The sequence below is a fragment of the Anarhichas minor genome, unplaced genomic scaffold, assembly GCF_050575085.1.
Source record: "Anarhichas minor isolate MPS153535 unplaced genomic scaffold, ASM5057508v1 ptg000010l, whole genome shotgun sequence".
Taxonomy (NCBI): domain Eukaryota; kingdom Metazoa; phylum Chordata; class Actinopteri; order Perciformes; family Anarhichadidae; genus Anarhichas; species Anarhichas minor.
The window spans coordinates 14,357,496-14,378,821 of NW_027466456.1; the positions used below are offsets into that span (position 1 = coordinate 14,357,496).

Consider the following 21,326-nt stretch of genomic DNA (forward strand, 5'->3'; position numbering starts at 1 on the left):
GAATTTTACTTGTCCACTTTTTCCACCTGTGAGTTCATCATTGCATATAAACAGATCGACTGTACTGTATGTTTTCCACCACTTATCACTTGTATTTACATGTTGTGTATGTGAGGCCACTGCATCTATTTGAATGTCTGCGTGAGTGAGTGCTGTGAATTTGGCTCATTTTAGGCAGTAGGAGACAGTGGAGGAGCCCAATCAGTCTATAGAATTATAATTATCATGTCCGTGTCTCTCTGCTACCACAGCACAGTGTGGGAGGGATACCACAGTTACAGGGACTATTTCAGCCAGAGGGTATATGGATATTTGAATGCAGGATGTGCAATAACCAGGTGGCACTGGCTTCACAAATAGCATGTCTGCTTGTGTACATGTAACCCTGGGTAGTCCGATGTTTTGGTGAGACTTTAAGAACTGAGGACATGTTTCTACAAAGAAAATCAATGTTTTCTTGAACATATGCTGCGTGCTTCATACTCACCATACCCTGGGCGGCGATGAGTGCAGCCAGGGTGCTTCTCCCTGAGGTGCCGGGGGTACAGAGTGACAGACGGACCTCCTGTCCTCCCACCAGTGTTCGGTCCATCTCTACCAGCACAGCCTCCGCCTGCTCCGCGCACTCGTACTCCACCACACCGAAACCTCGGACTGGGCTGCCCTCATCCTGAGCAAGCTGGAACAAAAACATAATGGCATTAAATTAAATTAGGGCTGGGAAGTGAGTTTTCAAAGTCAGAAATCTTAGCACATAGTGAAGTAATTGGTATTGACCCTCACATACACACACAATGTATTGTGGTCATTCTGTGCTTTGGGGCAAGAAAAACTTGACCATTTTATCTAAGCAATAAGATTATTAATACTTCTGAAGCAGCTTTGTTCCCTGAAAACCTTAATTTAACCTCCAATTATATTGTATTTACCTCTGCGGGAACTGTGTTTTGTTAGTTTGACTAAGATGTTTCCCCTCTTCATCATTTTGTAAAACAACTACTACTGTTACTGTCACAATCTCCTCACAGCAAAAAGGGTTGTGGGTTTGAATCTGCCAACCAGCTCTGTATGGAGTATTCATGTTTTCCTCAACCTTGGCTTTTGGATTACCTCGCATAATCCAGGGAACATGTAGGTTAAGTGATCTGAAGAAAAGTGATTGTGAATGTGTTTGTGTGTCAGTCAAGTGATAAACTGCCCCCTGCAACCCACAACAGCATAAGTAGTTACAGATAGATGGAAAATATGAACTGCCTCACTTGAGATGTTCATAGTTAGGAGCAAGTGGGCCAAATTAAAACCTGCAATCGCTGCGGATGGATACAGCAATGTCGATGAATCTGTTGCTGCCAGCAGTGCAAAAACAAGAACTGTGCCAAACACAAAACACTACATGGACCACTGAAGCCACTGGTCGAATGAAGTGGACACCTCGATCTCATCTAAGATTGATTTTTTTCATGAATGATTGTTGAATCTTGACAAAAGACCTTACTTCTGACACTAAAGCCTAATATACACTGCCAGTTTCTCCTTTAAGACCTCACCGGTTATCTGCAGGAGTAAAAAACAGAGCCAAGAGCTGTTTGAATGGAGTGACTGTGTATAAGACAGGGTTTTCTCCTCAATATGCAAGAAGACACTTATAATTCTTATCATTTAATATGAGCCGCATGCTGCTTAATATCTTTAAGAGAGTGAAATGCCTGGAAACATTACTTTAATTTATTCTATCTTTTAAAAATCAGAGGAAGCAAATGAGGTCCTTGCTAACAGCCTTTTTTTTTTTTTTAATTTCTGCATCGAGTTCATGGCCCCATATAGGAATAATAATACTCCGTACCATTTATCTGGAAAGTTAACTGGTACTCGGGTATTTTATGTTTGGATTAAATGGCAAAAACACACTCTACGCCAGAGACTATTTATGAAGCCAAAGCTACCATGGTGATGTCGTGTGAGACTGCCAAACCAGCTACAGGTCCACAGTTGCTAGCTCACTGCGGCTAATTCAGTATCGTTGGGCTAACACATATCAAATGTACGCAAAACACAACAGCAAGATCTAACAGATAGGACTACAAATGTGCAAACTTCCACTTTTAATTGTGTGTGTGAGAATGAGTGTGAGATAAAGTGAGAGTGAGATAGAGTGATGAGTGAGTGTGAGGTGTGTGTGTCAGAAAGTAACTGCCAGATAACTGTGTGTCATGGTGGAGGTAAAAGAGCTCGTCTCAGCTCCTTTTGTCAAAAAGGATAGATTAAAAAAAAAAAAGGACATGATGTAAGAGATGCATCATCTTCTGCTCTTTCTGCAGTGCTCCAGGGTGCAACTGTTCACACACACACCAAAAGTTTCATATTGTGTGTCAAAGCAACCAAAATGTGGACTGGTCTAATCCAAATAAAGACATTCTGCTCACAATTTGATGGCCATACCCAGTGAACATCATTGAAAGCTAGTGGAACAATGTCATCACATTTTCTTCAAGGTAGCTGGTCAATAGAACAGATCTCTCCTTGGCCAGACAGTAATGCTGACCAGTAACAATTCCGAAAGATGATAAAGAGTTTTCTGTCTCGGAGGTTCAGTCATTTCCAGTGTGTGAGGAGCAGCTAAATAATGCAGGCAGGCTAATAGCTTAAAGCTAATGGATGATATTGGATAATGACAATGGCTGAACGCTAATGGCTTATGGTTAAAAAAAATGAACCACTTGACCTACTGTTGGTAGTGGCTGATAAAAATACCGCAAAAATACACGAGTGCTTGATTGATTTAGCTTACCTTTCACAGGACATGTGCAATTTTTGGGACTGTTTACGAATCGGGTGCTCAGATCAAGGGTACCTGAGCTATTAAAATGTATTTATTGAAATGTCATGGTTATGTAAAATACAATTGAAAGAAGTAATTGTATGTTCTGTAAGAGATACTGAGCATTCAGTGTAGAGACGGGTCATTTTGCCAGGTGCATGTCTCAGCTGATGCTAGGTTATTGCAGATCAGCATTTGTGATCACGGTGGTGAGAACAAGGAACGTCAAAGATTTGTTTGATGTAATTTAGAAAGTGACTCTTTGTTTGTCCCCCAAGAAGCACCGACAAGTTTATTTTTCAACTGCAAAATACCCCGCTTGGTATGATCACAAGTATGACTTGTATTTTCATTTTTTGCAATCAAGGACCATCTCATTGTCTTTATATTATGTTACCCAGGGCCCTTTCCCACTGTATTTACAGAGGATGCTTCATATATACCAGGAATACAACTAATTACCATTTTCATTACAGATTAATCTACTCATTATATTGTTGATATATATCAGAAAACAACTTCCCAAAGGGCCAAGATAATCTGCAAATTGCATGTTTTGTTCAATCAAAATATATTCTGTTTATTATCATAGAGCACCAAGTACCACTGGATTCTTTATATTTTTGTGATAATAACAATTAATCAGTCATATTTACAAGACAGCACACTCAACTACTAAGTTTCAAAGGATGTGTGATTGCAATTAAACTATCACATAATCACACTTCTATGCGGTGTAGTCATCAGACATTTTCATTGTAAAAAATGGACAGATTACGAATCAGTGGGGGACAAATGTATTTGTACTTTCTCAGCCTGAGTGCGGATGCCTGCTACCATCAGCGCTCAATCAAGTGGCCCTCCACTCCCTCCCTCCCTCCACCCCTCCTCTCATTCGTCTGCTGTTCCCTCCGGTCTGAACAGAGGATGGAGGGATGGATAGAGGGATGGATGGAGGGAACGAGGGAGGGAACGAGGGCCGAAAATGGATGTATGCGTGGAGGAGTAGGTCGATAGGCTATTATCATCAGCATACATTAAGCAAACTGAATGGAAATGACCTGAAACACTCCACCACTCGAGAGATGGATGGATGGATGAATGGAAGAAGGAGAGAGAGTGGGAGTTTGGAGAAGACGGTGAGAGAAAGAGAGAAGGGAAGAGGAGTGAAGGAGAAAAACATCAGTGATTGATGAAGGAACTGACAAGTGAAGAGAGTGAGAGGATATGAGCCAGAAAAGACAGGAGGGAAAACAAAGGAAAACATGCTAATCATTATTCTTCACAACAAATAAGACCGAAGTGGGAGTGAGTAAACTGCAAAACATACATTATATATCAGATTGGATTCTAATTGGATTGTGTGCGAATGGCATTCGGCATACCATCAACTATGTGTGTCGTGTGCAAGCGTGAGTAATAATGTGAAGACTGAGTGAGTCTCTCTCTCTCTACTCAAATTCGCAGATTGCACTCACCCTATATAAAATATATTCAATCATTGGTTAGATCTGCACAAACAATTATGTAAATTTAAAGTAGGCGTGTGTGGACTGTATGTGAGCCTTGTATATGCCAGCTGTCATTTGGTTCATGTATATCTTAGAAAAACTAAAATAAATGAAGTTTTGCTGTTTCACTTATTCAGACAGAAAACAGTCATTGCTGCACAAAGGGAACATGTTAAATGTACTGTAACCATAAAGTAGCTTTGACATTATCCACATAGTTTGACACATAAGGCAGCTGCAACGAGCAGTGGTGTGCCCATTCTCAGTCATGACAAAAAAAAAAAAAAAAAACTAAAAATCAAAAGATGTCTGATACTGAAGAGCTGAGAGATTTCTTCTTCATCTTCACTCAGCACCGTCTGGAATTGTAAAGGTCCCATAAAAACCTTGATCACATGTTGTTACGATGACATTTCTTTCAATTGGAACCTCTTTTATATCGTGGACATCTCATTGTAATGTCTGACCGTTGCTCTGCCTTGTCCTCAAGGTATGATTTAGAAAAATGAAAGTGTAATTAACTGCATTCATTTGGTGCTTCATCCTGTAAATTATCCTCGACGTAAATCTAAAACAGATTGGCCCAGAGGAAATTCCAAATTGTAATGACCCTACATCAGCCCAATTAACAGAATGCAATCCTTCATGTTTTGGCAAACAGGTAGTAGAGTTTGAATAACTAATTAAACGAATCCACTGCACCATAAGGTCCATGGTATGGGGTGCAAATCACAGCAGGTTTTTCTGTCATGACGTAACATCTATGTAATCATTATGATTTTAATATTTTCTAAAGAGTTGTAACTAGGCATTCACTCTTCGCAGTGCTGAATGTCTATGTATATGTATTGTACATGCAAACTGACAAATGTAGCTTGTTGCATAATGTTCATGTAGCGTAGTTTAATTTCCAGCACACCAAAGAATGATGCTAAGGTATTTAGTTTGTACAACTCTTTTGACTTGTACTGAAACATTACTTGCCATCCCTGATTTTTGACAATGTAATCAAACACTTCTGCCAAATGAGTCGAGTTGACGTACCTTGAATTATTGCATAATTAACAGCAGTTGACAACCTCATGTTCTGCTTGTTCATTTTGTTCAGCCTGCCATAGAACATTATTTCATAGAGATATAAAACCCTGTATGCAGAGTTTTTGGGGTGTTAAAAAAAACAACAACCTGGGGATCAAATCACAAGACATGCCGATTGTTTTTTCCAACTCTTGTTTAGTGTTGTTGGACAGACCAAAACCTAAAATATGACCAAACCTCTAAAATGATGAACTGTATTCAAATGGACAGAGATGTTACGTTGGCAGGTCTTACATTTAGATGTAGCCCAGAGTGCATCTTACCCATGTCAATAACTTCATTTGTCTGGGTCAACTTTATGTATTTTGCATCGGAAGACACCATATTAATAAATGTATCGTATGTGACTTTAAGAACTCCCTTTGCCTAACATCAGCAAGTATATTTGGTTTAATAGCAGAAATATAAAATAAATATAAATAAAACATTTTCCCCCCCAATGCATTTTGTACAGTAAAGTGTGTGTGTGTGTGTGTAAGAGTGCGGAAAAGAAACCAAAGATGCTAAGCTAGTTATCAGTGTGTGTGACAGCTCTTGACCTCAAGTCGTGGTCCACAGCTAAGAGATGCTGACTGAGGCACCGGCAGGGTTTGTGTGTGTGTCTGTGTTTTAAACGGCCACATCAGCTGTCTGAACTGAGTGATGAGGTCACGACAGCCCTGTCACAGCCTTCTGTGAAGCAAGGTACGTGACCCATCACAGTGAGTGTGTTTACATGGACACAAATAACCTGTTTATGATCGGGTTTTTGGAGTATCCCGTTTATGTGTTTGCACCCCATCTCCCGTATTCAGAAAGTGGTATAAGCCCTTATTCCATTTATGCAGCTAGAGTACTCCGATAGAAACCGGGATACTGTTACATGTACACAGCATCCTCTTAGAGTCTCTTAGTGCTTCAGCTAAGTGACATAACAGAAATACAAAAAATGTCAGGAGCGAAAGCGTCTCACTTCTGGAGCAACAAAGAAACAGAATGTTGTCTTTCGGTGATGAAAGAGGATGCGTATCTTCATCCACTGATCCCCTGTCCTACGTAGTGACAGTGACAGACTCACGCCGCTGTGGAGGACAGTGTTATGAGAGTAGCGTAGCTGTTCTGCTTTCAGTTCGTAGTGCGTGTGGTTGAGAGAGAGATATGGTAAATGTGCTCAGAGCAAACAGCTGTTGGCGATCCAAAGAGGTTATGATGAAGATGAGATGTTATCGTAAGCTCTTTGGGAGATCGGACCGGAAAAGAGATTAGTAATGAAGTGGTAGTAAATGTGTAGTGTTTAATATTTCCTCTCGCTCTCATCTCTGGTTTGTTTTTGTAAACATCACAGCGCCTGCACAAATGGAACGCAGTAATCCGTAACCAGGAACCAGGTAACTAGTATTTATCACGTATACTTCTCTGTGCTCATGTAAGCATCACATCCCGAATATGATCCTAACAGGGATAATCCTCAGAAATGGGTTATTCACGTCCATATAAACACAGTAAGAGACCAGTTTAACTGTACAGATCTTTATGAAGAGACCTGGAGAGATGTGTGTACGTGTATATGAAAGACTGAAAGTGTGACTATTATTCAAAAAGATAATTTAGAAGTAGAGGTCTCCAGATAAAACAATCAAGAAACCATTACTCTTGAGATTGGGTGATGCCACATGAAACAATTCCACTAAATCAAAGTTGAAATTCACCAACAAACAAATGTTTGTGGAGGGTTTTCATTATCTTTGTGTGCAGCAAAATATGTAATTAAACGTGACACCTATCTTTGAGTTATTCTTTCTTTGAAGAAAACACTGCAGGTTCCCCCAAAGGGGGGGCAATCATTGTGTCAGGCAGCTTAAGATTGTACTTGGAAAGACTTTAATTATCTGTGCGACAATGAGTGCCAATGATTGTGAGGAACACGGTTGTTTTTATATTCAAAACTAGCATTTTCTGTTGCTTCTGAATAAAACAATGCAACTGCATTGTCAAAAAGTGGGGTAATTTATCCGTTTTCAAATCAATCTTTATATAAATTCATCCCTTTTTATTATCTGTTTTTTCATAATCCTGCTGTATTATTTAATAGTATTCAGAGTTAGCTTTGATTCCTCCCACATTCTCATACAGCTCATTTTGTTTCACTAGGTTCAGCTGCTGTGATGCTCTTTGTTGTCTCCTAGTCAGCCATCATCATTACATGTAAAAATATGCAAACAATCTTTTCACCGTGACTGACAGTCTACCTCTCTTCACCATTTCACTCCAGCTCTCCACCTCTCTCCATCCCCCTATTAGTCCTGACACTGTCTGCCCTCTCCTCCCTCGCTCCATCTGCTCTCTAATAGGTCTGACATTCTCAGCACTGTCCTCTCTCCTTCCCATCCCTCCTTACTGTCTCCATCCTGTTGTCCCTCGAATCTGGTTGACATTCTTTCCCCTTTCCTCCCTCCATCTCTCCTGGATGACTTAAACTAAAGTGCTGCATGGAGGGTCCTTACGTGGGTACCAGAATTATAGCGCTGAGGGCCAAGGCCACAGGTTAAATGCACTCTGCACAGAGCAAAAGTACCAAGACGGCTGAGGTCTATGTGCACAGAGGGGGAAGAGGTAAGAAACTGCAGCTGACGCCAGTAAGATATAAGGTAATAATAGAAGAAAAATGTATATGCAGCAAACAAAGTAGCAAATATCATATCATTCATAGGTTTGCATGTCATTAAACTTGGGTTGTTGCGATTATATTGTCAGCAGCTTAAACACCTAGCTCTCTGGGATGCACAAATATATCAATAAAACAATCTTTATGGTGGAAAATGGGAACGCTGACAGATTGAATAGCTGAGTATGCCCCTTAAAACAGAGCTGGTGCAATAGGAGTGATTCTTTTTAGACAATATTTGTGTTTTCCTGCATTGAAATCAAGAGTATCCTCAGTAGCATCAATCCAAACCAGCTGACAAACGTGGACCTAGAGTGCGTCAAATGAATACAAAAACAGCAGTTTTTAAACGGCTTTGCAGTACACTCTCCCACACAGGCGTGTTGGTAAAATAAATACTGTGGCTACTTGTTTCAAAGCTAGCTTGTATGTTTTCATATCCCTCTATATGTTGTTTTAGCATCCTGTTCATCGGAGTACAGGTTTTCAGAAGCTTTGTGCTTTAAGTATTTCTAGTGCATACATGCTGAAGTCCAGTAACACACACACACACACACATACTGTACATAAAGAAAACGCTGAACTATAGGTCAAAGCCTGCTGGCTCTGCAACAGTGAAGCAACATGAGCTAAACACCCACAAAGCATCATGGGACCGGGATGATGTGGGTGTATTGATTTCTATGTGGGAGTGGGGCGAAGGGGTGGAGCTAAAACTGGTAATGCAGCAGATGACAGATACCTATTGAGTGATGTCTAAATAGGAACGTGGGGGTGCTGTGGCTGTAACGGGGCAGGGTGGTATATAACTCAGCTGAACTGAAACACAGCAGAGTGGGAGGAAGGGAGGGGGTTGAAGGGTGGGGTGATAACAGCACATCTCACCTGGTGGTGTTCGACTGATCAACGCGTGCGGAAGAAGGGAAGCATTTCCAAGTGACGTAACTATTATGAAGACTTTGGTTGGATTTTGTGAGATGAATATCGTTTTCTTTTAGAGCTTCTGCTACACTATAAGGCACGAAGAAAATGAAAAACAGAACATTTATCTTAAATTTTGGTTTCACAGACATGCTCGATGAGCCGTAACCTCTTTGATACACAATTTTGCAGAACTGATCGTATGAGAAGTGAAAACTAAAGTCCCCGTCACATTTTTGTTGGGATGTTTTTCTGGTGAGAAAGAGCAATTGTCTGTCACACCCTATCTCTCACACACACGCACGAATACACACCTGGCAGAAGACAGGTTTGTAGGTTTCCGAGAAGAGCTGGGTCAGTTCTTCAGAGTCACAGAGGTCCAGCGGCAGCCGGTTTATGCACAGACACTTGGAGTGCAGGTTCTCCTCTTGGCTCAGCTGGTTGACGTCCATCCACTGCACCATCAACGAGCGATCGTCCTGCACAATCAGAACACAGGATCAGGTTTTTAAGACCCTGAACTCGCTTTCCCCTCCTACACTGCATAAGCACCCAGTACGTTCTGCATTTATTGTGAGAAAATGTTAGTAAATATAACTTTACTTGCTTTTATATATTCATCCTCTTGGCTCAAAAGTGTTGATTTTGAAAGCTCATCAGCCCTTAAGCTGCACACTTCCATCTACAGTTTTGTTTCACTGATTGAGCCAATCAGACATGCGAGGTTTAGACGATCTCTTGTATAATTTAAAGTAAACTGCACTAGAATTCGATGAGGAGATGTTTTTCGTCCAGCGTTTCCTCCCTCAGATCAATGTGTTCAAACTGAAAACTGTTTCATATTTTAGGAGATAAATTGAAATCAACTCATCTGGCAGAACCCATATTTGTACTGATTATCTGTTTGGACAGCTTCTACAAAAAAAAACAAATGATGTTTACAAGTTTCAGCCAAGTTTTTTGGAAGTAAACAACTCAATGCGAGGATGTGACCAATGACTGAAATGCATCACTCCTCTTTCACTCACTTTGTTTAAATCAAAGAAGGCCAGCTGGTTGCAGTTTTGTTGGGGGCTAAATTAAATCTATATAAATGTGTAACCCACTTTGTGTCGGCCAGTAATCTAATTAAGTATAATCAAATCCATTGTTTCAATAAGTTAACTGAAAAAAAATGTGGGGTAATAATTTTATCAAATCAAGTGAAATCACATTAATTATACTGTAGTCAAGTCGAGCCAATTCAAGTAAAGTGAATTAAATTAAAGTGTAGCCGTGGTTTGGCCCGGCAAACTAAAATGCATCTTTTGTACTCAGGACACAGGAAATTAATTTTTTTTTTTGAAATAATCAAACATGACGGGATCATTTTAACAACTGCTCCAACATACCAGGGGCCGGCCCAGTAGCTCAGAACGGGCCCGTGAAGCAGAATCCTTCTTCATGTATTCAACAAACCCATATCCTTTGGAGTGGCCCGTCAGCTCGCTGTACACCAGGAAGGAGCGCTCGATATTCCCGTAGGCGCGTACCAGCTCCTCGAGCTGCTGGGCAGTGAAGGTGTGGGGCAGGTTGGTGAGGCAGAGCAGGGAGTCGGTGGGCTGCAGCGTGACGTTGATCAAGCGACCCCGGACAGTGCTGTGATGGAGGGAGCGGATGGCATCCTGAGCCTGGTCCCCGTTCAGCAAAGTCACAAAAGCTGGAGGAGGGGACATTATGGAGACAGCGACGAGAGGAAAAAGACAGACGGAGACGAGAACAGACACAAAGAAAGAGACGCACGGACATAAATGGACGCGTGAGCGGACAGAGACAAACACAAACATACATTCAAAGCAGTTTGTGGAGATACAGGATGGAGACACGCAGTCAACAAAAGCAAAACATGCAAAAAACAACTCACAGGAAAATAGAAATAAATAAATGACAGGCCGAATGTGTGTGACAAAAAAATAGGGGATACAAGTTCGGGCACAAACAACCAAATTCACAGACAGACAGTAATAAAGACAGACGGACAGATACACAGAGAGAAAGACAACACATTAGCTAGAAAGCCAATAGGGAGCCACTACGTAGGGGGAATCCACTGTGACACACACATATAAACACCTTATCTCATTTGAAAACTGATACATGTGTCAGAGAAACAATAATACTGATGAATACTACGTTTAATTAAACACTACAGGCAAATAAACTGCAATACCTAAAGACAAATATTAGCCTCTTTTTCATGCCAGTGATAATATTTCTTAATATCACTGGCAGAGTATAGTCTCTATATACTTCACTATACTCTCCTCCAATCACCAAGTCTCGTGTTTGTTTTCTCTTTGCAGAATATGATCTCTCTTCCTTTCCTGAAACTGAAAATGTCGGCTGCGTTTGAAAGAATATTCCTTTTAGTCCCGTAAATCAAAAAAAGGTTATCAACTCTTCAGAGGCCAGTTTTTGCCTACACAATGAGAAAAGTCCACAATATGACCTGTGAGAGTATTGAGAAGGCTTTGATATGTATTCATAAGTTACTATCTAGTCAGTGAAGCCGTGCTTAGAATTCCCAATAGGCTTCCTTTCCTTTTAACAACAATACCCAGCTCAATGAAGAATAAAATAAGAGTGTAAAGGCCCATTAATAAAACCACACACACATAAACAACTGTGTAATTAGGCTGAACGGGAGGAGCACAGTGACTGTAAAGAACCTATAAAGCCTTAAACAGCCTTGCATGAAAAACAGCCACGGACAGATTCATGGGCTGTGAAATGAGGTGGTAATAAATTGATGTGCAGCTAAAGAACTAATGTGTGCGCGAGTGTGACTGACAAAGACAAAAGGTCTGTTAAGAGAGTTTTGTGTTGCACATCTTGCATATTGGAAATAAGAAAAACACTAAACGTGTAAACAATACAACAGGCTCAGAGGACGTAAAAAATATAGACACACTGAAAAAGATGAGAAACTGGGATCTCTGCCCAGATGAAGCAATTCACCAAAGACCAGACACAGAATGTGCACGATGCTGAGACTGGACCCAACTATCAATTAAGTCAAATAACGTCTCAGCAGTAACCCACTTTGCCCTGTGAAAACAGCTGCGACGTCTGACCAAAGAATCATCGATTTGCATCACACCGAGGAAAACGCGAGACTTTCCATCACTCAGCAAAGCTCAATGTTTCTGCGGCCCCACTGGACCTGCTCGAGAGGCCGGCAGGGTCAACGTGAAGTCGCATTATGCAGCTCTCAGATGGGACTATTTAACTATTTAACAGAATCCATTTGAATTGTAAACATCTGACCATGCCAAGTCGGAGAACACAGAGGGCGTGAGCACGGCCGAAACTAAACACGCGTATAAATAAAAATGCTTTTTGATCCTGAGAAACAACTTCTGGGGTCCAGTGTAACCATGGTGATGAAAACCAATGATGAATTGCATCACATCTCAGTACACATCGGAGGCAAAATACATATTCATAGAACAGTAGAACAGCACAAGGCGAAACTTGTTGGGCTGTTGTGCTGGTGAAAATGCAGACAGGTGCAGTCCTTTCGTTGCAGGGTAATGTCCCCGTGCCATCACTGTCCCCAACCAAACTCACATGTGGTTATTCTGAGCCTGAAGTCCTGCACATCTTAAATTAGGGTTTCATCACTGTTCATACCAGCTCCCAACATGCGTAAATTGACTACTGTTGTGGAAGTGTGTTTCAAACACATCTAATACAGAGGCTATTCATGTTGTTTGAGATGTGCGTTATTGGTCAGAGTTGGGAACTGCTGTCATTACGTCCTCCCTGCATCCACTGCCTGCTCTGTTGACAGGAGGACTGGCCAAGATAAAGTGTCCAATTACACTGACATTAATGTACTGCATAGTGATATAAAGTGATCCGTGTCTCAAAACATATCCGCCAAAATCAGTAATGTGAAAGGCAGAGGCATTAGAGTACTTTTACATAAATTAGACACTACGACACTGATTATTACTTATTTGTGATGTTTTATTTTCCTTTCATTTCATTGCACACAAAGTCAAATGCAGACCAATGTGAGCTTCAATGCATGTCCATGAAAATTAAACATGTTGCACAACGCTTCTCCAGTACACCACGCTTTATTCAGCAAACATTTTCGGCTATCTTACCTTCATCTGGGGGGTGGGGGTGGGGGGGCATCCCTGTTCTGTGTTCCTGTTCACGGTGCTACATGTTGCAGGTGAAAGGGAAAGCCTGACAACTTGTATTTTTGATCATTTTCTGTAATGAGGTGGAAATTCAAACTTTGATTGAATTGATATCTTAAAGTATCAATAAGGACTGAACATGGAACTGGAATGTTTTGTCTTAGGATTGACCTCTAAAGGACACTGTAGCCCAATCAAGTCTCTGGCACCATTTTAAGCGTTAAACAGTATAAAAACAGAAAATCAAGGTATGCTACTCCAGACTTGGCTCCAAACAACAAGTCATTAACAGCCTACACGCTTCAATCTGCATTAATATGTGCGGAGGCGTTCGTGCCTGCTGTGTTAAAGTGCACGTTCTGTGGTCAAAAATGGAAAAGACCCGAGAAACGGCAAGACCGAAAATAATAATTGAGGTGATTATTTATACTCTTTGGCGACTGTTCCCCACACACACACACACACACACACACACACACACACACACACACACGCACACGCACACACACACACACACACACAAAAGCAATATCCCATAATGCCAAGTTCCATGTCTTATCCTGAGTGCACGATAAAAAGTGTTTGTTTGTTAACTTATTTAAATGAAAACACTGGCAGCTTAATGTTCCCGCCACTCATCAGAGGGAGCAACACAGCCAGAAAACATCAGTGATAAGTGAGTTTTAGTACTAAAAGAATTCACAAACAACGGCTACTCAGTCGAAGCTGGTTACATCGACGTGGCTTCCATTTCAAGATATCATGTTCATCTCCTTCACAATCTTAAGGAATGGCAGCTTTCAAAACGTATCAAAACCCCAAAAGAAACTTCTCAAACCACTCCTGAGTCAGAATCCACTACTCCATCATTATTGTGTATATTCCAAAAATAAAAAATACCTTTTAAAATAGATATATTTGGCATTTCAAACAGAGCTTCAGAGCTATGAGGAGGCAATAGCACAACAACGAAGTATTGTATACTATTTGGCACTGAAATCCATTTCAACAGTTGGGAATCTACTCCAACTAGAACAACCTTCCTCCACAGCTGCTACATTTTAGAGCCGCTTTTGAAGCCTAAATGGTATTTTACTTGTTTTTCTATTCAAGATTGTTGGCACAAACTATTTTTATAGATTTAAAGATCTATAAAATGCACTTATGGTTGCACCTAAATGTTATGTTAATCAATTCATTCTAATGTATAAAAAAATGTGAGCAAATAGGGGAAATCTTCATCACAATTCCCGCAGGTCACGTCTTTCCATTACAAATACATTCAGTTTCACATTTGTGGGGCTGAAAACAGAGAATTTTTGGCATTTTCCCTTGAAAACAGACTTAAATTTCAACTAATCAAATGATAATTTAAGACTTAAATGCAGGAAGCAGATATGGAAACAATGTAGACCGAGTCACGATGTTGGCAGAATACCTACGTTCCCTCTCAACTCTGGTGCAGTCCTTCAAATCAAACGGTAACATCAACAGTAACACATATGCGGAGCAGACGGGAGATCTGGAGGTGGCTTAAAAACATCTGTTACACTCCCAACGACCTGCACACGAACATCGCCTCTTTTATCTTACATCAAAGCTACAGTCGGCGTCCGCGTGGTATACAAACCAATCCCTCAACATCGATGTTCACATTATTTGGTTAAAAAGACTACAACGTAGTAATACATTATACAATATACGTGGGCATCTATGACTCAGTGCATGTGCACATCAGATAGGCGCCAGAGTCTTGGATGGAAAATATTAGAAATGAAATGAAAAAGATGTTGAAATGAGCAACAATTGGGACATCTGCTGCACAGGCATCCTCGTTTTCACAGCAACATCAACGCAGGCAGATCAAATGCAAGGTCAGGATCGGTCTAACACGTCTATATACAGAATCTATCCCCACCTCCCTGTATCTGCATCTATCAGCCAGCCTGTACTTGTCTTTCTCCCTCTTCTGCATCTCTATCGATCTCTCCATTTTTGTCTTTTTGGGCCTACTCTTCTCACTACTGCGCTCCCAGTTTCTCCATCTCCGTCTCCATGTGCCTCTGTCCGTCTTCAGATACCGCCTCCACCCAAATCAATTACCTCGAACCCCATCTAATACTCTGACACACACACACTCGGTTATGGATCTCTTACACTAAGCTGAGAGCCTAATCTGGTTTTAACCCACTAAGTACGCTACCTAACATTAGGCATTACGATGAGATGGAGAGAATATGGTTTGGGCATTATGCTAAAGCTCTCTCTATCTCTCTCTCTCTTGCCTCTAATGACACAGTGCTGCCTGCAAGCGGGGGCTGACGTCAAATCCTGCTCAATACTTTCTCCAGCAGTGAAAGGGAGAACTCTACGATGCTTAAGTATCTTACAAAAAATAATCAAATAATTCACAACCTGGCCATTATCGAGTGGGTTTTCAAGTGAACTTTGTCAAAAAAAAAAGAAAGAAAATACATGAAAAAAATATTCACAAAAGCGCGTACGTCTTAATTATGGGTCTCCGCTTCTGAACATGTCGATTACTCTGTGTGTTCCTATGAGGAGTGGGTGGGGGCACAGGAAAAGAAAAGAAAAGAAAATCTTCTGTTGAAATCACCTCGAAGGCTGCAATTCTGCTGCCACGCTCCCTGTTGAAGGAGCTAATTAAAAACAGGGGAGTTATGAACGCCAAGGCGGACAACCTGAAACTCGAGGGGCTGGTCCCCGTGCTGTGTGGAAGGTTGTCCCCGCTGCTTCATCGTGGCCCCAAGGCCTGGATAAAAGTCTCAGATGGAGAAAGAAGTCTCACAGAAATAAACAACTCAGTGGACTAAGAAGGAAAGCTCAATAATATTGGTTCAATCCGTAAGGGATTGCTCACTTGATGACCTTAAAGATGCTTGGTAACTCCTTGCAATTGTGTACAAATACATAATTGATAAGTATAATACATTTGAATAGCATTATTCCCCACCTAAATCCTATTTTTGTCCCCCAGTCTAGTTTCTCTTTGATTCATTCATTAAAAGACCACTAAACCGAAATTGTGTACAGACATGTGTGGTTTCCAGACGGTGAATCCTACTGACTTTTCCTCTAGCACCAAAATGAAGCTACCGTGTGCATACATTTCAGCTATACTGTACTTAATGCTAGTTAGCAGATGTTAGCATCTTAACGGACTAATGTCGCACTCATGTCATATCGGAGTTATTCTTGTAAACTTGTAAATGTTGTTCACAACATTTACAAGTCGCAATGATGACTGTCAATTAAATATTTTCTGAAGACTCATATATGTGACTTGACATTATACGAAAGTGCCCGAAATCAGCCAAATTTCAACTTTCAATGTAATTAAACCCAAATATAATGGATATAATGTCAGTGTGTCAATGCTCAGTATTTTTAACCCCTTACACGTCAATCTTAGTTATAATAAAACCATCTTGAGTTGTCTGTTAAAGGAATCTTTCCTCTCCTCTCCTTTATTTATCAACCTGCCTGTAGCTCTTTCATTATCCAACATAAACATATATTCAAGAGCTTTCCCCTTGACAATAGATGATCTTATCAGTACAATTCTAAATGAAGGGCAATATTTAAAAAACTATTTACAGGATAAATTTCACCAACAACCAGCCTGGAAGCCATCTATTATCTCTTTTATGATACCTTCATCCCTTAAAGGCCATCAAGTGAAAAAATGATATTTTCATCCATTTCACAGACCCTTTCGTCTGTGCTAAAGGTGAAAAGTTGCTTGAGTAATGATGTCGAAGTTTTCAATTTGCTTAAGAGATGAAAGGAAGATAAGAGGAAACCAAGGAGCCGAAGACGGTGTTTAGAAATTACGTCATCATTGCAATTTCAACCTGAAGTAAAGGTAATATTATCTGTGTGTTTGAGCCGAGGCTGACAGGCCGGGAAGGATGAGCTCTCTGTGGACCTGCTGCTCTTTCGTTATCAATCACTCACACACACACACACACACACACACACACACACACACACACACACACACACACACACACACACACACACACACACACACACACACACACACACACACACACACACACACACACACACACACACACACACACACACACACACACACACACACACACACACACACACGGGCAAGAGCACCAAGTCTTCTCCGAATCATCCTAACAATGAAGGCCCCCCGAGGCTGTTCTTGACTTTGAACTGTAAAGTGTATAAATCCTCAGATCACACAGCAAACATCATGTATAACGAGGAAGAAGCACCGCTGTAATCTGTAAGGCTACCCAAACATTTTAATTGTCTGAAAGGCAAAAAAAAAAAAAAAATTTCACAAATAAAAGATGAAAACAGGACAATAATGGAAGAATGATATGTGGCTCCTTTGCCTTTGACCATCTAAAACACCAATAGCAAGCATGTCTACAAATATAAACACGCATGCTAAAAAAGCTACAACACAGCCATGACTGTGCCTCTTAGTTCTGTAGCACCAATAAACTCTCATCCTCCTTTGCGTCTCTGTGGCTGTATATTCCTCCCGGCCGCTCTGCTACAGCATCTACATGAGTAAACACTTCAGACGAGCTGCATCCTCCCCTCTCATCCTCCCTTACTCTCTCCAGCGGTCCTCTCATCCTCAGAGCCCTTGGTTTTTCAACACGCCGGCCCTCCCTTCCTCTCCATCATCCCAGCCTCCTCTCGATTCTGCTCCCATTTCCCCGTCTATCTCACTGTACTTTCCCCACAGTCCTGCAGTCACCACTTCTACTGCAGTCTTCAGGCGGACATTAGGCTAAAATATTTTGTGGATTCATTAGATCTTAATTATCATTATCAAAAAATATGGCTTACTGCAACTGCATGTAGCATTTGAATGGTATCAGTAAAGTAAAGTAAAACTGTTTTCGACAAAGTGCAATACTGGTCCAGACTGGGTTCTTCAGTTTTCTATTATCTCAACTTGTGTCCGTGTCGTGGGTGTTTTGATTTGGACTGGTCTGGACCTGCCTATAACAACCACTGGTCCTGATCAAGTCCAAGTCCTCTCAAACCTAATTTTGAATTGTGAATGTAGCAACGTTTCACACGTCCTCTCTGTACACAGGCTGTGCAGGGATCTCTCGTCTCATTCAGTCCTGCAAAAAAACTAAATCACCACCAGAAACCCAGTGGGACAAGTGCGGAGCAAGATGCAGGCACGCAGGGAGCAAGAACCGCAGAAATATGAATGAAACATGAACACAGTAGTTACCAAATGTAACAGAATGTAAAATCTATTTTAAACAAATAACTTTAGAAAGGATGATATTAATACGAAGAAGTAGTGGCTACGAAATCAAACAATGACATCTGGACATGAGGCAAAAGGTTTTTTTGCAAGAGTTCTTATTATTGCGTTTGATGTTATCATCCGTAGCAGTGGTATTTAAATGTTATAGTAACATATATGAGGTCGGTAAGTGTTTGATGTGGATGGACAGATAGATGGAGAAATGGAGGGATGAGATGCATAAGAGGCAGTTGCTGAGTGGATCTACCACTCGGCGTCTCTTCAGCCGGCCGCCCACTCACCCACCCACAGCTGCATTGTTCACTCCGCCACTCTGTCCCTCTTTGAAACATTCCACTCTAAAAATGGATGCATCATTTAACATATCCACAAATGCAATGTTGTGAGCTTTTATACAGTGTAGTATGCGTATAAATATATATATATATATACATTTATATTGGAAACATATGCCAAAGCAAGAACAGCTACTCAGTCTGCAGTTGGAAGAAAACGTTTGCCACCAAATACTTTCAGACAGTAAGAAAAACAAAAAAGTGAAAACACAGTGTTAATGCTTTTTAATTGCGCATGAGATCCCGCCCCTGCCAGCCATTGTGTCATCAATTCATCATCTATTGATCCTTCCAGTAGATCACTCCTTCAATCTCATTTTTCTCTCCGTCATGCCCTCCGTCTTTCCATCTCCCTTTCTCTGATTAGTCACACAATCTGTCATTTTAAATCAATCCTAAACCTTCACCTTCATCCCCCATCCATAAATTCAGTTATTTAACATCCTACCATCACCCAATGTGTGTGTGTGTGTGTGTAGGTGTGTGTTTGCTTGTGCGTGTGTATTTTTCCACGTGTACTGGTGTGAACTACAGATAAGACACCTCTGACACAATCTCTGGTTACGATGACTGAAGAGAGAAAGTACGGGATTATGACCTAATGAGACATCTGCACATTTGTTCTACAGTAGTAGAGTATTTCTACACTGTGGTATTACTATTTTTACTTGAGTATAAGGAAAAATGTTCAAAGAATATCTAGACTGTTGTAGAATCAATAAATGTCATAAAAATGTCCCTTGCTTCCAATTAGACCAAGGGCACTGTAGGTTCGTCGAGATTACGTCTTTGTGCACGAGTTGTTGCTGCAACATTTACACCTCTATATACTCAATTATGCATGTGTACATCTCCGCTATTTATATCGGCATTTGTCAATCTATAATGACAGGACAGTCTGATATTACAATATTGATAAATGAAAATATTGTTACGCTAGTTATGGACTTGTGGATGTGAAATACAGGAACAATGAGGCAGCTTCTGGAGCGGCCATAGTGCTGTTTCACACGTCCCAGAAACAAATGTGATGGCCCCCATTATTGAATATCGCCTCGTAACGAGGGAACGATAACGTCCATGAGAACCAGCTAAGGAAGAGAACATCACAATCCTCATTATCATCTTCTTCATTGTCTTCTTTTCCTCTCTTGGCGTCAAACACAAGCAGATTTTTTAACTAGCTAAAGCGTGTGGGTACTTCTCGCTTCATTAGCTACCCACAATGCACTTGGCCTAATAAAAAAAAAACTTAAAATTGTGAACACACATACACAAAAAGAAAGCACAGGCAAAAACGTGAAACATGATATGACACACTCACATATTCAGTCAACCTGACAGCAGGAGCTAGGAGGTAACGGTGTGTGTGTGTGTGTGTGTGTGTGTGTGTGTGTGTGTGTGTGTTGAGTGTGATCAAAGATAACAGCCATATCACATTTGCGTGGCCTGTGCTGATTTACATTTAGTGATTCACAAGGTGACAGATGGGCAGCTGATGACAGAGAGGGAGAAAAATAAAAGAGGGGAGGAAGAGCGGGAGACACGGAGAGGGAGAGGTAGTGACAAGCTGCTGTCCAAGGACGCAATTAGATTAACTCGGCTGCTGTCAGACAGGAAAAAGAGTTGTGTTGAGTCTGAAAATGTTTCTGTTAGCTCGTGTTGTGTAGTCCAGTAAGAACAACCCCTAACACTCACACTCACTCACACACACACACACACACACACACACACACACACACACACACACACACACACACAGTCTTACTCCACTGACTCAAGCGCTCTTATTAATGTCATAACATTATTAATTACACCTACTGTGCAGCGAGAGTACGAGTGCTCAAATCTCTTCAGAATTTGTTCTCGTACAATTTCTTTTAGCTTTATCATTACAAAGCCGCTGAAAGTGGATTAAATAAAAAGGGACTACCTAAACATTGCTGCAGCAGAAGCTTCATCCTGTCACACGTACTTGCAAACCGCTTTTGTGTGCGATTACATTCTGTTGTGTCACCTCTTACTTTTGTGAAGCTTTCTATACTTTGGCACATGCATGACCACAAAGGTAGAGGGCAGTCAGGTCGATCCAAATTTCTGCAATGAAAAGGGATTTTAAGGGCAGAACTGAGACTAATAGAAAATACTTGTCCTTGTGTATTTGTAATTTGTTTGCAGACCCTGTATTGTATACCCAACCCTAGTGATGCTGCAAATAATGAGCTTAATGTTTTTTCCAAACTTTCGCAGAAACCCCAAAGCAGTGAACCACAGCCGTTTCTCAGACCGTCAACTTCCACGTAAGTGCAGCCTTCCAGACATCACGAACAACTAACAGCAAAGCTAATCAACTCTCTATTCAGCAGCGTCATTACCGGAGAAAAACACAAACCAACAGCAGCCCAAAGACATTGATCTTTGCAGGGAGGGATGCAAAAAAATGTAAGCAAGAGAATAGCTTATTGATGCAAACACCAACAGAGAACAAAGAAGAGCTAAATTAT

The 21,326-nt window shown here is 41.0% G+C and overlaps 1 protein-coding gene across 1 annotated transcript in view; it reads right to left on the minus strand.

Moving 5' to 3' along the window:
- Positions 1 to 21,326, minus strand: part of raver2 (ribonucleoprotein, PTB-binding 2) — a 61,181-nt gene that overhangs the window by 16,270 nt on the left and 23,585 nt on the right. The window contains exons 3-5 of the mRNA XM_076088665.1: positions 10,384 to 10,691; positions 9,307 to 9,471; positions 488 to 679 (exon numbers count right to left, since the gene is read on the minus strand). Of these exons, the coding sequence (XP_075944780.1) occupies positions 488 to 679; positions 9,307 to 9,471; positions 10,384 to 10,691 (665 nt within the window). The remainder of the gene's footprint in view (positions 1 to 487; positions 680 to 9,306; positions 9,472 to 10,383; positions 10,692 to 21,326) is intronic.